Source organism: Oncorhynchus keta, chromosome 14, assembly GCF_023373465.1.
Source record: "Oncorhynchus keta strain PuntledgeMale-10-30-2019 chromosome 14, Oket_V2, whole genome shotgun sequence".
In the NCBI taxonomy this organism is placed as follows: Eukaryota; Metazoa; Chordata; class Actinopteri; order Salmoniformes; family Salmonidae; genus Oncorhynchus; species Oncorhynchus keta.
In genome coordinates, this window is record NC_068434.1 from 23,306,575 (window position 1) to 23,318,344 (window position 11,770).

Here is an 11,770-nt window from a genome sequence, read left to right on the forward strand (position 1 = left end):
AGAAGATACATCATGAGATGGCATGCATTGTGCTTATGAAGCACTTCCACGGTACACAACTAGGTTCCATCCAATTGGCGACAGAATTTCATGTGAATATTCTAAAATCCTCATTAAGAAAATACGCACATTTTCCCACCAGTGGTGTTTCCAACAAACATAATTGTTGCGGATAAAAATCTGCGTGTGAAGACCAATGCTCCCTCAAATATTTTTCCATCACTGAGCAAATTTCAGGTCTGCTCTAAGAAAAATCTTACATTGCGAAAATTCTGTGCAACTTCCAGCGTTTACTGCGAACATTGACGCTGTACCTGTTTTAAGTTACCATTTTAATAGTGGCTATTTGATCATCATGTCGGCCTACCAGAGTTGCCTTCCATAAAAAAAACCTATGGAAAATGCAACCCATACCATTTTAACATGGAAATAGCTGTTCTATCATTCAGCCTACAGTAGCAGCCAATGTGTGGTGTTCAATCTAGGTCTACATTTCATGAGACTTTTGAAAAAGAACATACAGGGCTTGACTGTTTATCCACTTGTCCTTCAGACAAGGAGGTGACTGACAATGCTGTTGTGTTGTTTGATGCAAGAAACCTCTTTACAAAATAAAATGCATTATTGTCATACCATTATTACAGAGAATCAGAAAAATGATGCTACCCTCTGCCTACTTAGCCTATCTCAAAATACTACACTGCCCCTTTAAGACAAAAAAAGCTCTTTACCTCTCTCCCTTTTCAAAGGTGTCTAGAAATGTACATGTTTTGTGCTCTTGTAGGAAGCGATAACTCCCCTTTTGCTGACTACAAATGATCTATAACTGGGCTAATAGCTCTCACTAACTAGTAAAGGATATAAACTAAATTTGCACGTGGCTTAATGCAGCTCTCGCTTTGCTCTCAAAACAAGCGCATCTACTCACGACCTCTCATGCTGTAAACACAATCCAGTTCCAAGAAAATGGCACAGATCTATATATGGCAATGGTCTATTTGCATAAAAGCTTACTGCAACTCTGATTGTTTATACCGCACCGGTCTGTGTAGAGTGTGACAATTCAATAGAATCCTACTCCAATGCTTTCTGCCTGTATGTTGCATTGAAAGTGGCTAATATTGCATTGATTCGATCACAATTGCCACATTAAAGGGAAACGTTGACAGTGTTAACAGGGCAAACTCTAGAACTGTGGTCACCAACCTTTTCTGACTCAAGATCACTTTCTGAGTCAAAATGCAAGACGAAATCTACAGTGAGGGAAAAAAGTATTTGATCCCCTGCTGATTTTGTACGTTTGCCCACTGACAAAGAAATTATCCGTCTATAATTTTAATGGTAGGTTTATTTGAACAGTGAGAGACAGAATAACAACAAAAAAATCCAGAAAAACGCATGTCAAAAATGTTATAAATTGATTTGCATTTTAATGCGGGAAATAAGTATTGGACCCCCTCTCAATCAAAAATATTTCTGGCTCCCAAGTGTGTTTTATACAGGTAACGAGCTGAGATTAAAGGGAGTGCCCCTAATCTCAGTTTGTTACCTGTATAAAAGACACCTGTCCACAGAAGCAATCAATCAATCAGATTCCAAACTCTCCACCATGGCCAAGACCAAAGAGCTCTCCAAGGATGGCAGGGACAAGATTGTAGACCTACACAAGGCTGGAATGGGCTACAAGACCATCGCCAAGCAGCTTCGTGAGAACGTGACAACAGTTGGTGCGATTATTCGCAAATGGAAGAAACACAAAAGAACTGTCAATCTCCCTCGGCCTGGGGCTCCATGCAAGATCTCACCTCATGGAGTTGCAATGACCATGAGAACGGTGAGGAATCAGCCCAGAACTACACAGGAGAATCTTGTCAATGATCTCAAGGCAGCTGGGACCATAGTCACCAAGAAAACAATTGGTAACACACTACACGGTAAAGGACTGAAGTCCTGCAGTGCCCGCAAAGTCCCCCTGCTCAAGAAAGCACATATACATGCCCATCTGAAGTTTGCCAATGAACATGTGAATGATTCAGAGGACAACTGGGTGAAAGTGTTGTGGTCAGATGAGACCAAAATGGAGCTCTTGGCATCAACTCAACTCGTTGTGTTTGGAGGAGGAGGAATGCTGCCTATGACCCCAAGAACACCATCCCCACCGTCAAACATGGAGGTGGAAACATTATGCTTTGGGGGTGTTTCTCTGCTAAGGGGACAGGACAACTTCACCGCATCAAAGGGACGATGGACGGGGTCACGTACTGTCAAATCTTGGGTAAGAACCTCCTTCCCTCAGCCATTGACAATGGGTCGTGGATGGGTATTCCAGCATGACAATGACCCAAAACACACGGCCAAGGCAACAAAGGAGTGGCTTAAGAAGAAACACATTAATGTCCTGGAGTGGCCTAGCCAGTCTCCAGACCTTAATCCCATAGAAAATCTGTGGAGGGAGCTGAAGGTTCGAGTTGCCAAACGTCAGCCTCGAAACCTTAACGACTTGGAGAAGATTTGCAAAGAGGAGTGGGACAAAATCCCTCCTGAGATGTGTGCAAACCTGGTGGCCCACTACAAGAAACGTCTGACCTCTGATTGCCAACACGGGTTTTGCCACCAAGTATAAGTCATGTTTTGCAGAGGGGTGAAATATTTATTTCCCTCATTAAAATGCAAATCAATTTATAACATGTTTTACATGTGTTTTTCTCGATTTTTTTGTTGTTGTTATTCTGTCTCTCACTGTTCAAATAAACCTACCATTAAAATTAGAGAGTGATAAATTCTTTGTCAGTGGGCAAACATACAAAATCAGCAGGGGATCAAATACTTTTTCCCCCTCAATGTACCTCTCAGATCTTTTTTTTTTACATGACTTAAAAAACGTTAGCATATGCAACATTAACCAATTAAAAACAGTACTGTAGCAATGAGGTTTGTGCAGTAAGCTAAAGGCCCAACACATTAACACTGCATATTAGCTTTGCTTTAACTGCCCTGCCAATGCATTGTTGTTTGGGACATTTTTTAAAATTATATTACAAAATTTGAGGTAGGCTATATGATCACACCGGTACTAGACATGTTGTTGTATTACTTGTGAGGCGCAGCTGATTGAGCATACAGTGCCTTGCGAAAGTATTCGGCCCCCTTGAACTTTGCGACCTTTTGCCACATTTCAGGCTTCAAACATAAAGATATAAAACTGTATTTTTTGTGAAGAATCAACAACAAGTGGGACACAATCATGAAGTGGAACGACATTTATAGGATATTTCAAACTTTTTTAACAAATCAAAAACTGAAAAATTGGGCGTGCAAAATTATTCAGCCCCCTTAAGTTAATACTTTGTAGCGCCACCTTTTGCTGTGATTACAGCTGTAAGTCGCTTGGGGTATGTCTCTATCAGTTATGCACATAGAGAGACTGACATTTTTTCCCATTCCTCCTTGCAAAACAGCTCGAGCTCAGTGAGGTTGGATGGAGAGCATTTGTGAACAGCAGTTTTCAGTTCTTTCCACAGATTCTCGATTGGATTCAGGTCTGGACTTTGACTTGGCCATTCTAACACCTGGATATGTTTATTTTTTAACCATTCCATTGTAGATTTTGCTTTATGTTTTGGATCATTGTCTTGTTGGAAGACAAATCTCCTTCCCAGTCTCAGGTCTTTTGCAGACTCCATCAGGTTTTCTTCCAGAATGGTCCTGTATTTGGCTCCATCCATCTTCCCATCAATTTTAACCATCTTCCCTGTCCCTGCTGAAGAAAAGCAGGCCCAAACCATGATGCTGCCACCACCATCTTTGACAGTGGGGATGGTGTGTTCAGGGTGATGAGCTGTGTTGCTTTTACGCCAAACATAACATTTTGCATTGTTGCCAAAAAGTTCAATTTTGGTTTCATCTGACCAGAGCACCTTCTTCCACATGTTTGGTGTGTCTCCCAGGTGGCTTGTGGCAAACTTTAAACAACACTTTTTATGGATATCTTTAATTAATGGCTTTCTTCTTGCCACTCTTCCATAAAGGCCAGATTTGTGCAATATACGACTGATTGTTGTCCTATGGACAGAGTCTCCCACCTCAGCTGTAGATCTCTGCAGTTCATCCAGAGTGATCATGGGCCTCCTGGCTGCATCTCTGATCAGTCTTCTCCTTGTATGAGCTGAAAGTTTAGAGGGACGGCCAGGTCTTGGTAGATTTGCAGTGGTCTGATACTCCTTCCATTTCAATATTATCGCTTGCACAGTGCTCCTTGGGATGTTTAAAGCTTGGGAAATCTTTTTGTATCCAAATCCGGCTTTAAACTTCTTCACAACAGTATCTCGGACCTGCCTGGTGTGTTCCTTGTTCTTCATGATGCTCCCTGCGCTTTTAACGGACCTCTGAGACTATCACAGTGCAGGTGCATTTATACGGAGACTTGATTACACACAGGTGGATTGTATTTATCATCATTAGTCATTTAGGTCAACATTGGATCAACAGAGATCCTCAACAGAGATCCTCACTGAACTTCTGGAGAGAGTTTGCTGCACTGAAAGTAAAGGGGCTGAATAATTTTGCACGCCCAATTTTTCAGTTTTTGATTTGTTAAAAAAGTTTGAAATATCCAATAAATGTGGTTCCACTTCATGATTGTGTCCCACTTGTTGTTGATTCTTCACAAAAAAAATACAGTTTTATATCTTTATGTTTGAAGCCTGAAATGTGGCAAAAGGTCGCAAAGTTCAAGGGGGCCGAATACTTTCGCAAGGCACTGTACATTCAAATTATTTGCTTTTTATTTTACTGGGCTGAGGGTCCACCTCTCAACATCCCTCCGCTCTCCCTTTCATCCACTGAAACGGACTAAAAAGGAACACCTTCTTCCAGCTGATGGCGAAACACGAGTTTTACTGCATTATTTCTGCCTCATGCACAACTGTATGTTGTTACTTCTATGAACAGAGAAAGTGAAATATCCCTCGATATTAAAAAATACCCAAGCTGCTAAAAATGTTGAATACAAAGTGTTGTAAGAACTTAAACATTAACTAATTCATAAAAACAGCAACACTTTTCTGTATTCATTGACTGTCTCTCTCTAGGCATGGTTTTAAACGTGGTGCACATACCGCCAACTTCCCGAGACTAATACAAAGAAATAGAAACACAAGTCTTTATCGTTGTTTTTTTTTTACAGAAATGTTTGGCGATTGACTAGGAATGCATTGGATCAACAAGGCGATCGTAATCGACCGGTTGGTGACCACTGCTCTAGAAAGTTGAGAGAAATTCAATCTCAGTGCTTCTTCTCTCTGTGAGCTGATATTTCTGCAAAGGCAGTCTCGGGGCACGCGCGCAGTTTAGAGGGAACATTGGTGATGACGTAGCGCACACAAAATGTTATTTTTTTGCTAAAAATCTAAAGTTAAGTGTTTCCATTACATTTTCAACTCTACTGATAGTTTAGTCACAAAAACAGTTATGTTAAATAGAAAATGTGCCAACTCTGGGTCTTGGCATGTGTGCCTAATAAACTGCATAGTTTCCAATTTCGAGACGTAGTGGGAGGACCACACTAGAGGTCGACCGATTATGATTTTTCAACGCTGATACGGATTACTGGAGGACCAAAAAAAGACGATATGGATTAAATCGGATTACTTTTATAAATATATTTGTAATAATGACAATTACAACAATACTGAATGAAATGTTTTATTTTAACACTATATAACACATAAATAAAAATCTATTTAGTCTCAAATAAATGTTCAATGTAAACATGTTCAATTTTCAAAAACATAGTGTTGGAGAAGAACGTAAAAGTGCAATATGTGCCATGTAAAAAAGCTAACGTTTAGGTTCCTTGCTCAGAACATGAGAACATATGAAAGCTGGTGGTTCCTTTTTACATGAGTCTTCAATATTCCCAGGTAAGAAGTTTTAGTTGTAGTTATTATAGGAATTACAGGACAATATATCTCTATATCATTTGTATTTCATATACATTTGACTATTGGATGTTCTTATAGGCAATATAGTATTGCCAGCCTAATCTCGGGAGTTGATAGGCTTGAAGTCATAAACAGCGCTGTGCTTCAAGCATTGTGAAGAGCTGCTGGTAAATGCAAGAAAGTGTTTTTTGAATGAATGCTTACGAGCCTGCTGCTGCCTACCACCGCTCAGTCAGACTGCTCTATCAAATATCAAATCCTAGACTTAATTATAATAAACACACAGAAATACGAGCCTTGGTCATTAATATGGTCAAATCCGGAAACGATAATTTTGAAAACAAAAAGATTATTCTTTCAGTGAAATACAGAATTGTTCCGCATTTTATTGAACGGGTGGCATCAATAAGTCTAAATATTGCTGTTACCTTCAATGTTATGTCATAATTATGTAAAATTCTGGCAAATTAATTACGGTCTTTGTTGGAAAGAAATGGTCTTCACACAGTTTGTAACGAGCCAGGCGGCCCAAACTGCTGCATATTCCCTGAATCTGCTTGCACAGAACGCAAGAGAAGTGACACAATTTCCCTAGTTAATATTGCCTGCTAACATGAATTTCTTTTAACTAAATATGCAGGTTTAAATATATATATATACTTGTGTATTGATTTTAGGAAAGGCATTGATGTTTATGGTTAGGTACATTGGTGCAACGACAGTACTTTTTTTCGAGAATGCGCATGTTAAATTATCACGTTTGGCGAAGTAGGCTGTGATTCGATGATAAGGCACCGCAACAGGCACCGCATTGATTATTTGCAACACAGGACAAGCTAGTTACTAGTAATATCATCAACCATGTGTAGTTAACTAGTGATTATGTTAAGATTGATTGTTTTTTATAATATAAAGTTTAATGCTAGCTACTTACCTTGGCTACTTGCTGCACTCGCGTAACAGGTGGTCAGCCTGCCATGCAGTCTCCTTGTGGAGTGCAATGTAATCGGCGTCCAAAAATGCCGATTACCGATTGTTAATCGGCTATGCCGATTAATCGGTCGACCTCTAAACCACACAACATATCAAAGTAAACTTGGAGTCACGTGATGAGATGATGGTTATTATACGATGGTTTCCACCACAATTTCTCACCAAAAAAAATTACCGACACAAAAAGATCTGACCATGTCGAACGAACAAATGATCTTTCAGCATTTATATAATTTGTGCCGAAACGTCCAGTTTACATCACAGTATATAAAAAAAGTCACGACAGCTGTATGACTTTACTCGCATAAAAACTGTGGATGGAAACATGATTCATTTCAAAACAACATTGTATCTTTCATCAACATTTAGGAGACCAGATAATGCACTGTGCCTTGAGTCTTAATAAAAAGCTTGAAAAGGATTTGAATGTTACGATAATAAAATGTTCTACCTACAGGGTCACCAAAAGGTCATTAAACACAAGACCTGTATTTGAGCCGTTGGAACTTGGGACATATTCCAACAAACGTACCTGTTGCCGTTTGCTTAAAGGGCAATTGTGAAATGTTTCAACCGCATATTCATTATCTCCTGCACCAAACCAGTGTCTACATATGTTAAAACAGCATGTCTGTATGATCTGTGATTAAAAAGATGAGAAGGTAGGTCTTAAAAATGTGCTTCTCTGTGACATCTCAGGGTAGGATTAAAAGTTTTTTTTTTAAATGTAGAAATGTGCAGTTTTCACATACTGTATGTAGACACTTATTTCCAACAACTGTTATTGTGCTGGAGATAATGAAAATGAGGTTGAAAAGTGGTTGAATTGTCCTTTAAAATGTCCCTCATGTTTTGCTTTTCAATAAATCTTGTGGGCATTTAAAAACATGCGGGTTAAGTTTCTCCTCGCTGACATTTTTTTGTTGTCGCACATTTTTATTGACCATTGGGAGTGCAGCTTATGTCAGAACTCACTCAACCTTAGTTATTATATTTTACGCGTCCATGACAACAGCACATAAAGGTAGACAGGCTGGAACAAAGTGTATAATATAGTTTATTTTTGCAATCAACCAAGACCATAACCTCTGTGTCTAGTCCTCTATGCCTGAACTAGTACGGAGCACATTAACTCAATGAGTATGTAAGTTACATGGGGATCCTAATAAAATACTGTACCAAAATACCATTCAAACCCAATTCCCTCTATCCCTTTTCAGAGGAAATGCAACGATGCATTTTGGTGCAGAAAGGACATCTCATGCCAAACGCACAGGACCTAACCAAAAACGATGATTTTAAGTTATTAAAGTTACAAGTCTACAACTAGAGTCCAGAGGTCTTCTTGGCCAGGTCACTAAATGAGGACAAACTCATGACCGTTATCATGCTGTTTTGAAAGAATTTGACTGGTACTCACTGCACTCCTTCGCTGCATTGACACACAGTTGCTCGACTACGTAGTCCCCCGGTGGGTATCTGAGGGGGGATGAGTCTTGCCCAGCCAGGCTGCTGTGGTAGAGGTGGACCCGCAGCACCGGAGCAGTGGCTGGCCTGGACCCCCGAGGCTCCCGGTGAGCAGTCCCGTTCTGGTGCACAGGGACCGGAGGGCATGAAGGCGTCTCCATGTCCAATACAGAGACACCGGCCATCCGCAATCAGCTGCCTGCATTGAACAGCAGACGGGGAAAGAAGAAGAAAAGGGAAGGTGATGAGTTCTTTTGTCAGACAATACAAGACAGGTAGGTTAGTTAGAGCATTTTGAAAGTAGTACAGCCAGTGTTGTTCCACCATACTGTGGAGCATCTCATGTTTTGATTAGCTTAGCAGGGAAACCGTGAAACAAATGTCTGCAGAGAGCTACAATACAGAGGGGCCCATTGTCAGCGCGTGCTACAACTGTCTGCAATCAAGATCTCAGAATTAATCTCAATGACAGATAGTAGTGGCAGTCAAAGAAATTGAGCATAGAAGCGCAACAGGCTAGCACACAACTTTTCAACTGCCCGGCAGGCAATAGAGGGGTTTCATAACAAACAAACATATAACCTTGAAGCAAAGATGCCTTAGAGCAGAGGAGTGCCTTCTTCTGTTGATGACTGGATGTTTTGGTCTATTGACTACTGTAAATCCTCCACCAGTACCACCGGAGTACACACACTGTACACACACAACCTCCTGACACTGCCTGTGGGCCCGGAGATGAGCAGCTCATGATAGGACTGCCCTACTCAATTAACACAAACACTTAGACCAAAGCAGGAGTTAAGCCCTTGGCAAAATTGAGCCGAGATGAATAACTTCTGATCGGAAGAAGTAAATGACAAAAGCTGCCTCTGGGCAAAAGCTTGTAATATGATTACAGAGAGGAGCACAAGACCTTTTAATGGAGCTGAATCAAAATCACAGAAGACTGGTGTATAACACCATCAAGAGTTTGTATAAGGCTATTACTTAGCAACACATCAAAGAAAAACCTTTGTTAGCAGCTTTGTAGTAACTGTTGTGAAGATGCAGGCCTTATCATTCCTTTACATAATATTACAACTTTCCACAGTATATCTGTGCTGGCTTGGAAGCAATCTGAACTGGCTACCGCCTACAGCTCATCACAGACACAAGGAGCAAATATTCACCACACTGCAAAGTGAATGCATGTAATGTGAGCTAAAGGGAGGTTTAATACAAATTTTAAAAATGTAACCTTTATTTAACTAGGCAAGTCAGTTAAGAACAAATTCTTATTTTCAATGACGGCCTAGGAACAGTGGGTTAACTGCCTGTTCAGGGGCAGAACGACAGATTTCAACCTTGTCAGCTCGGGGGTTTGAAATAACGGTCAATTAGAGTTTCAAAACATGGGCAAAACCAAATCCTTATGTGTGCCTATGTTGCATGAGTACATGCAGAATAGGTAATGTCATTGACTCATGGTCTCTTGGATCTTCATGGTGACATGGTGGTGTATTGAGTGACTTCAGTGCCAACAGAAACTGTATTTGAATTAAATATTTTCAATGTGTATAAGATATTGCACTTCAATTCAATACATCGATTTTTTTAAACTGAATTGAATGAATATTGCATTCAGTTTTAGTGAAGTGCAAATTATGTTTGAGCGAATTGTAGGCTGTGGCAGTGAGGGTGACCAAGAGACATCACCCAGGCCGACACTGCAAATAATGTGTGAGTGACTCAAGGTGTCCAGATATATATTAATGACCTAATGTTACACCTATTCATTACTAGATGTAAAAAAAAAAACAATCAGTCCATACTTTACTGGGTATGTAGCTAGCTAGTTATCGCGCAAGAGTTACGCCCCACTTCCGGTAGAAATGGGAGCAATAACCTCTACATCGGCACAGAAAACTTGTGTAGAAACTGTTAACCACCATACAATTCAAACAGAAAACACATTATGCATAAAAACAAATGAGAAATGTGTGCCTGACAACTTGCTTTCAAGCTTATTTAGTTGGCTAATGTTAGCGAAACAATTAGTTAACTAGTGTTAGCTAGTAGCTAAGTAACCTGTTGACGTCAGCTAGTTAACTACGCAAACTGGGCCTTGATTGCTAGCTACTAGCAAGTATATGCTATTGTAATGACAAATTAGTTACTTTTCTTATGATGTATAGCTAGTGGAACAAATGTATTGCAATTCAACTTGAATATGGTGACTATTCGCTTCGACTTTATCGTCACAACGTTAGTCAGCTAGCTTAATGTAGCTTTCTAGCTCGGGTCAACTCAATCTTACGGGCTGCACCTACAACTTCAGAAAATACAAATCCATACCATGTAAAGTTACTGTACAGTGCGTGACATTTTTATACATACTAGCGTTAAAAGTGTTGCGTTAGCGTAACGCGTTATAGAACTTACTCGGTTGTTGACGCCAGTCAGCTACCGTTAGCCCACTTAGCTAGCTAGCAGGGCGAGTTTACAGCTTGCTTGTCAACGCCAGGTCCGATCCAATTCTTGCAAATCAATCTTTGCCAGATGAAAATTCATTTGTCAATGTATCTCAAAATAGTATCTCTCTCCATTCTTCCCCTTCACGAAACAAAAAAAGTACAGTAGCGAGGACTAACGTTGAGCTAAGATGTTGTGTTCTTGTCGTCAGGCTAACTAGCTACACCACAGTTAACCTGAAACGATTTATCTAGCCTTAACAGTTAGCTAGCGAATATAGATATCTAGTTAACCTGCATTGTTACAGTACCGTTAGCTTGGCCAATAACATTAGCTAGCTGACTGGTAGTAAGTGGCTAGCAAAGCCAGCTGGTCAGCTCTCCAAGTCTGATCCCCAGTGCCAACCCCCGGCTAGCTAAACTAGCTAACAGGCTAAGTTTTCAAAAGCAGGCACAACTTGTCAAGCTCCCACAGCTCTATCAACCCCGTTATAAAGACAACGTTATGTCGAAAACAGTTTCTAAACTACAATTTAGTTAATACCAGAAAAATAAGAATACGGCATAAGGTAACGTTAATAGCTATCCCAGCAAGTCAGCTAGCAATATTATGTCAGTTCTAGCTACCACCCTTATGGAGATCTGCATAACAGTAACACCAACCAATTGTAGCTTTAAACTAAACTAGCCAGAGAGGACGAAATTGACGAGCTGTGAGTGAAGGCCATCTATGTCAGTTATTTGCCCTGCTTCGAAGACTTCTATCTCGTAAGTTCTACTTTGTTTCGATTATAAACCCTTGCCGTTCAATTTCTATATCAATTTCAATTTAGTTTTTTTCTTAGGCTGGCCAAATGTTGTAACACATTTAGTCCAAAATGTCCATTGAATGGAACTGATACCCATAAGAAGGAACCA

At 40.1% G+C, this 11,770-nt stretch overlaps 1 protein-coding gene across 1 annotated transcript in view; it reads right to left on the minus strand.

Moving 5' to 3' along the window:
• Positions 1-11,538, minus strand: part of jak2b (Janus kinase 2b) — a 47,266-nt gene extending 35,728 nt beyond the window's left edge. Inside the window, exons 1-2 of the mRNA XM_052461353.1 lie at positions 10,824-11,538; positions 8,356-8,601 (exon numbers count right to left, since the gene is read on the minus strand). Coding sequence (XP_052317313.1) covers positions 8,356-8,587 — 232 coding nt within the window. The 5' untranslated portion in view covers positions 8,588-8,601; positions 10,824-11,538. The remainder of the gene's footprint in view (positions 1-8,355; positions 8,602-10,823) is intronic.
• Positions 11,539-11,770: the final 232 nt, after the last annotated feature.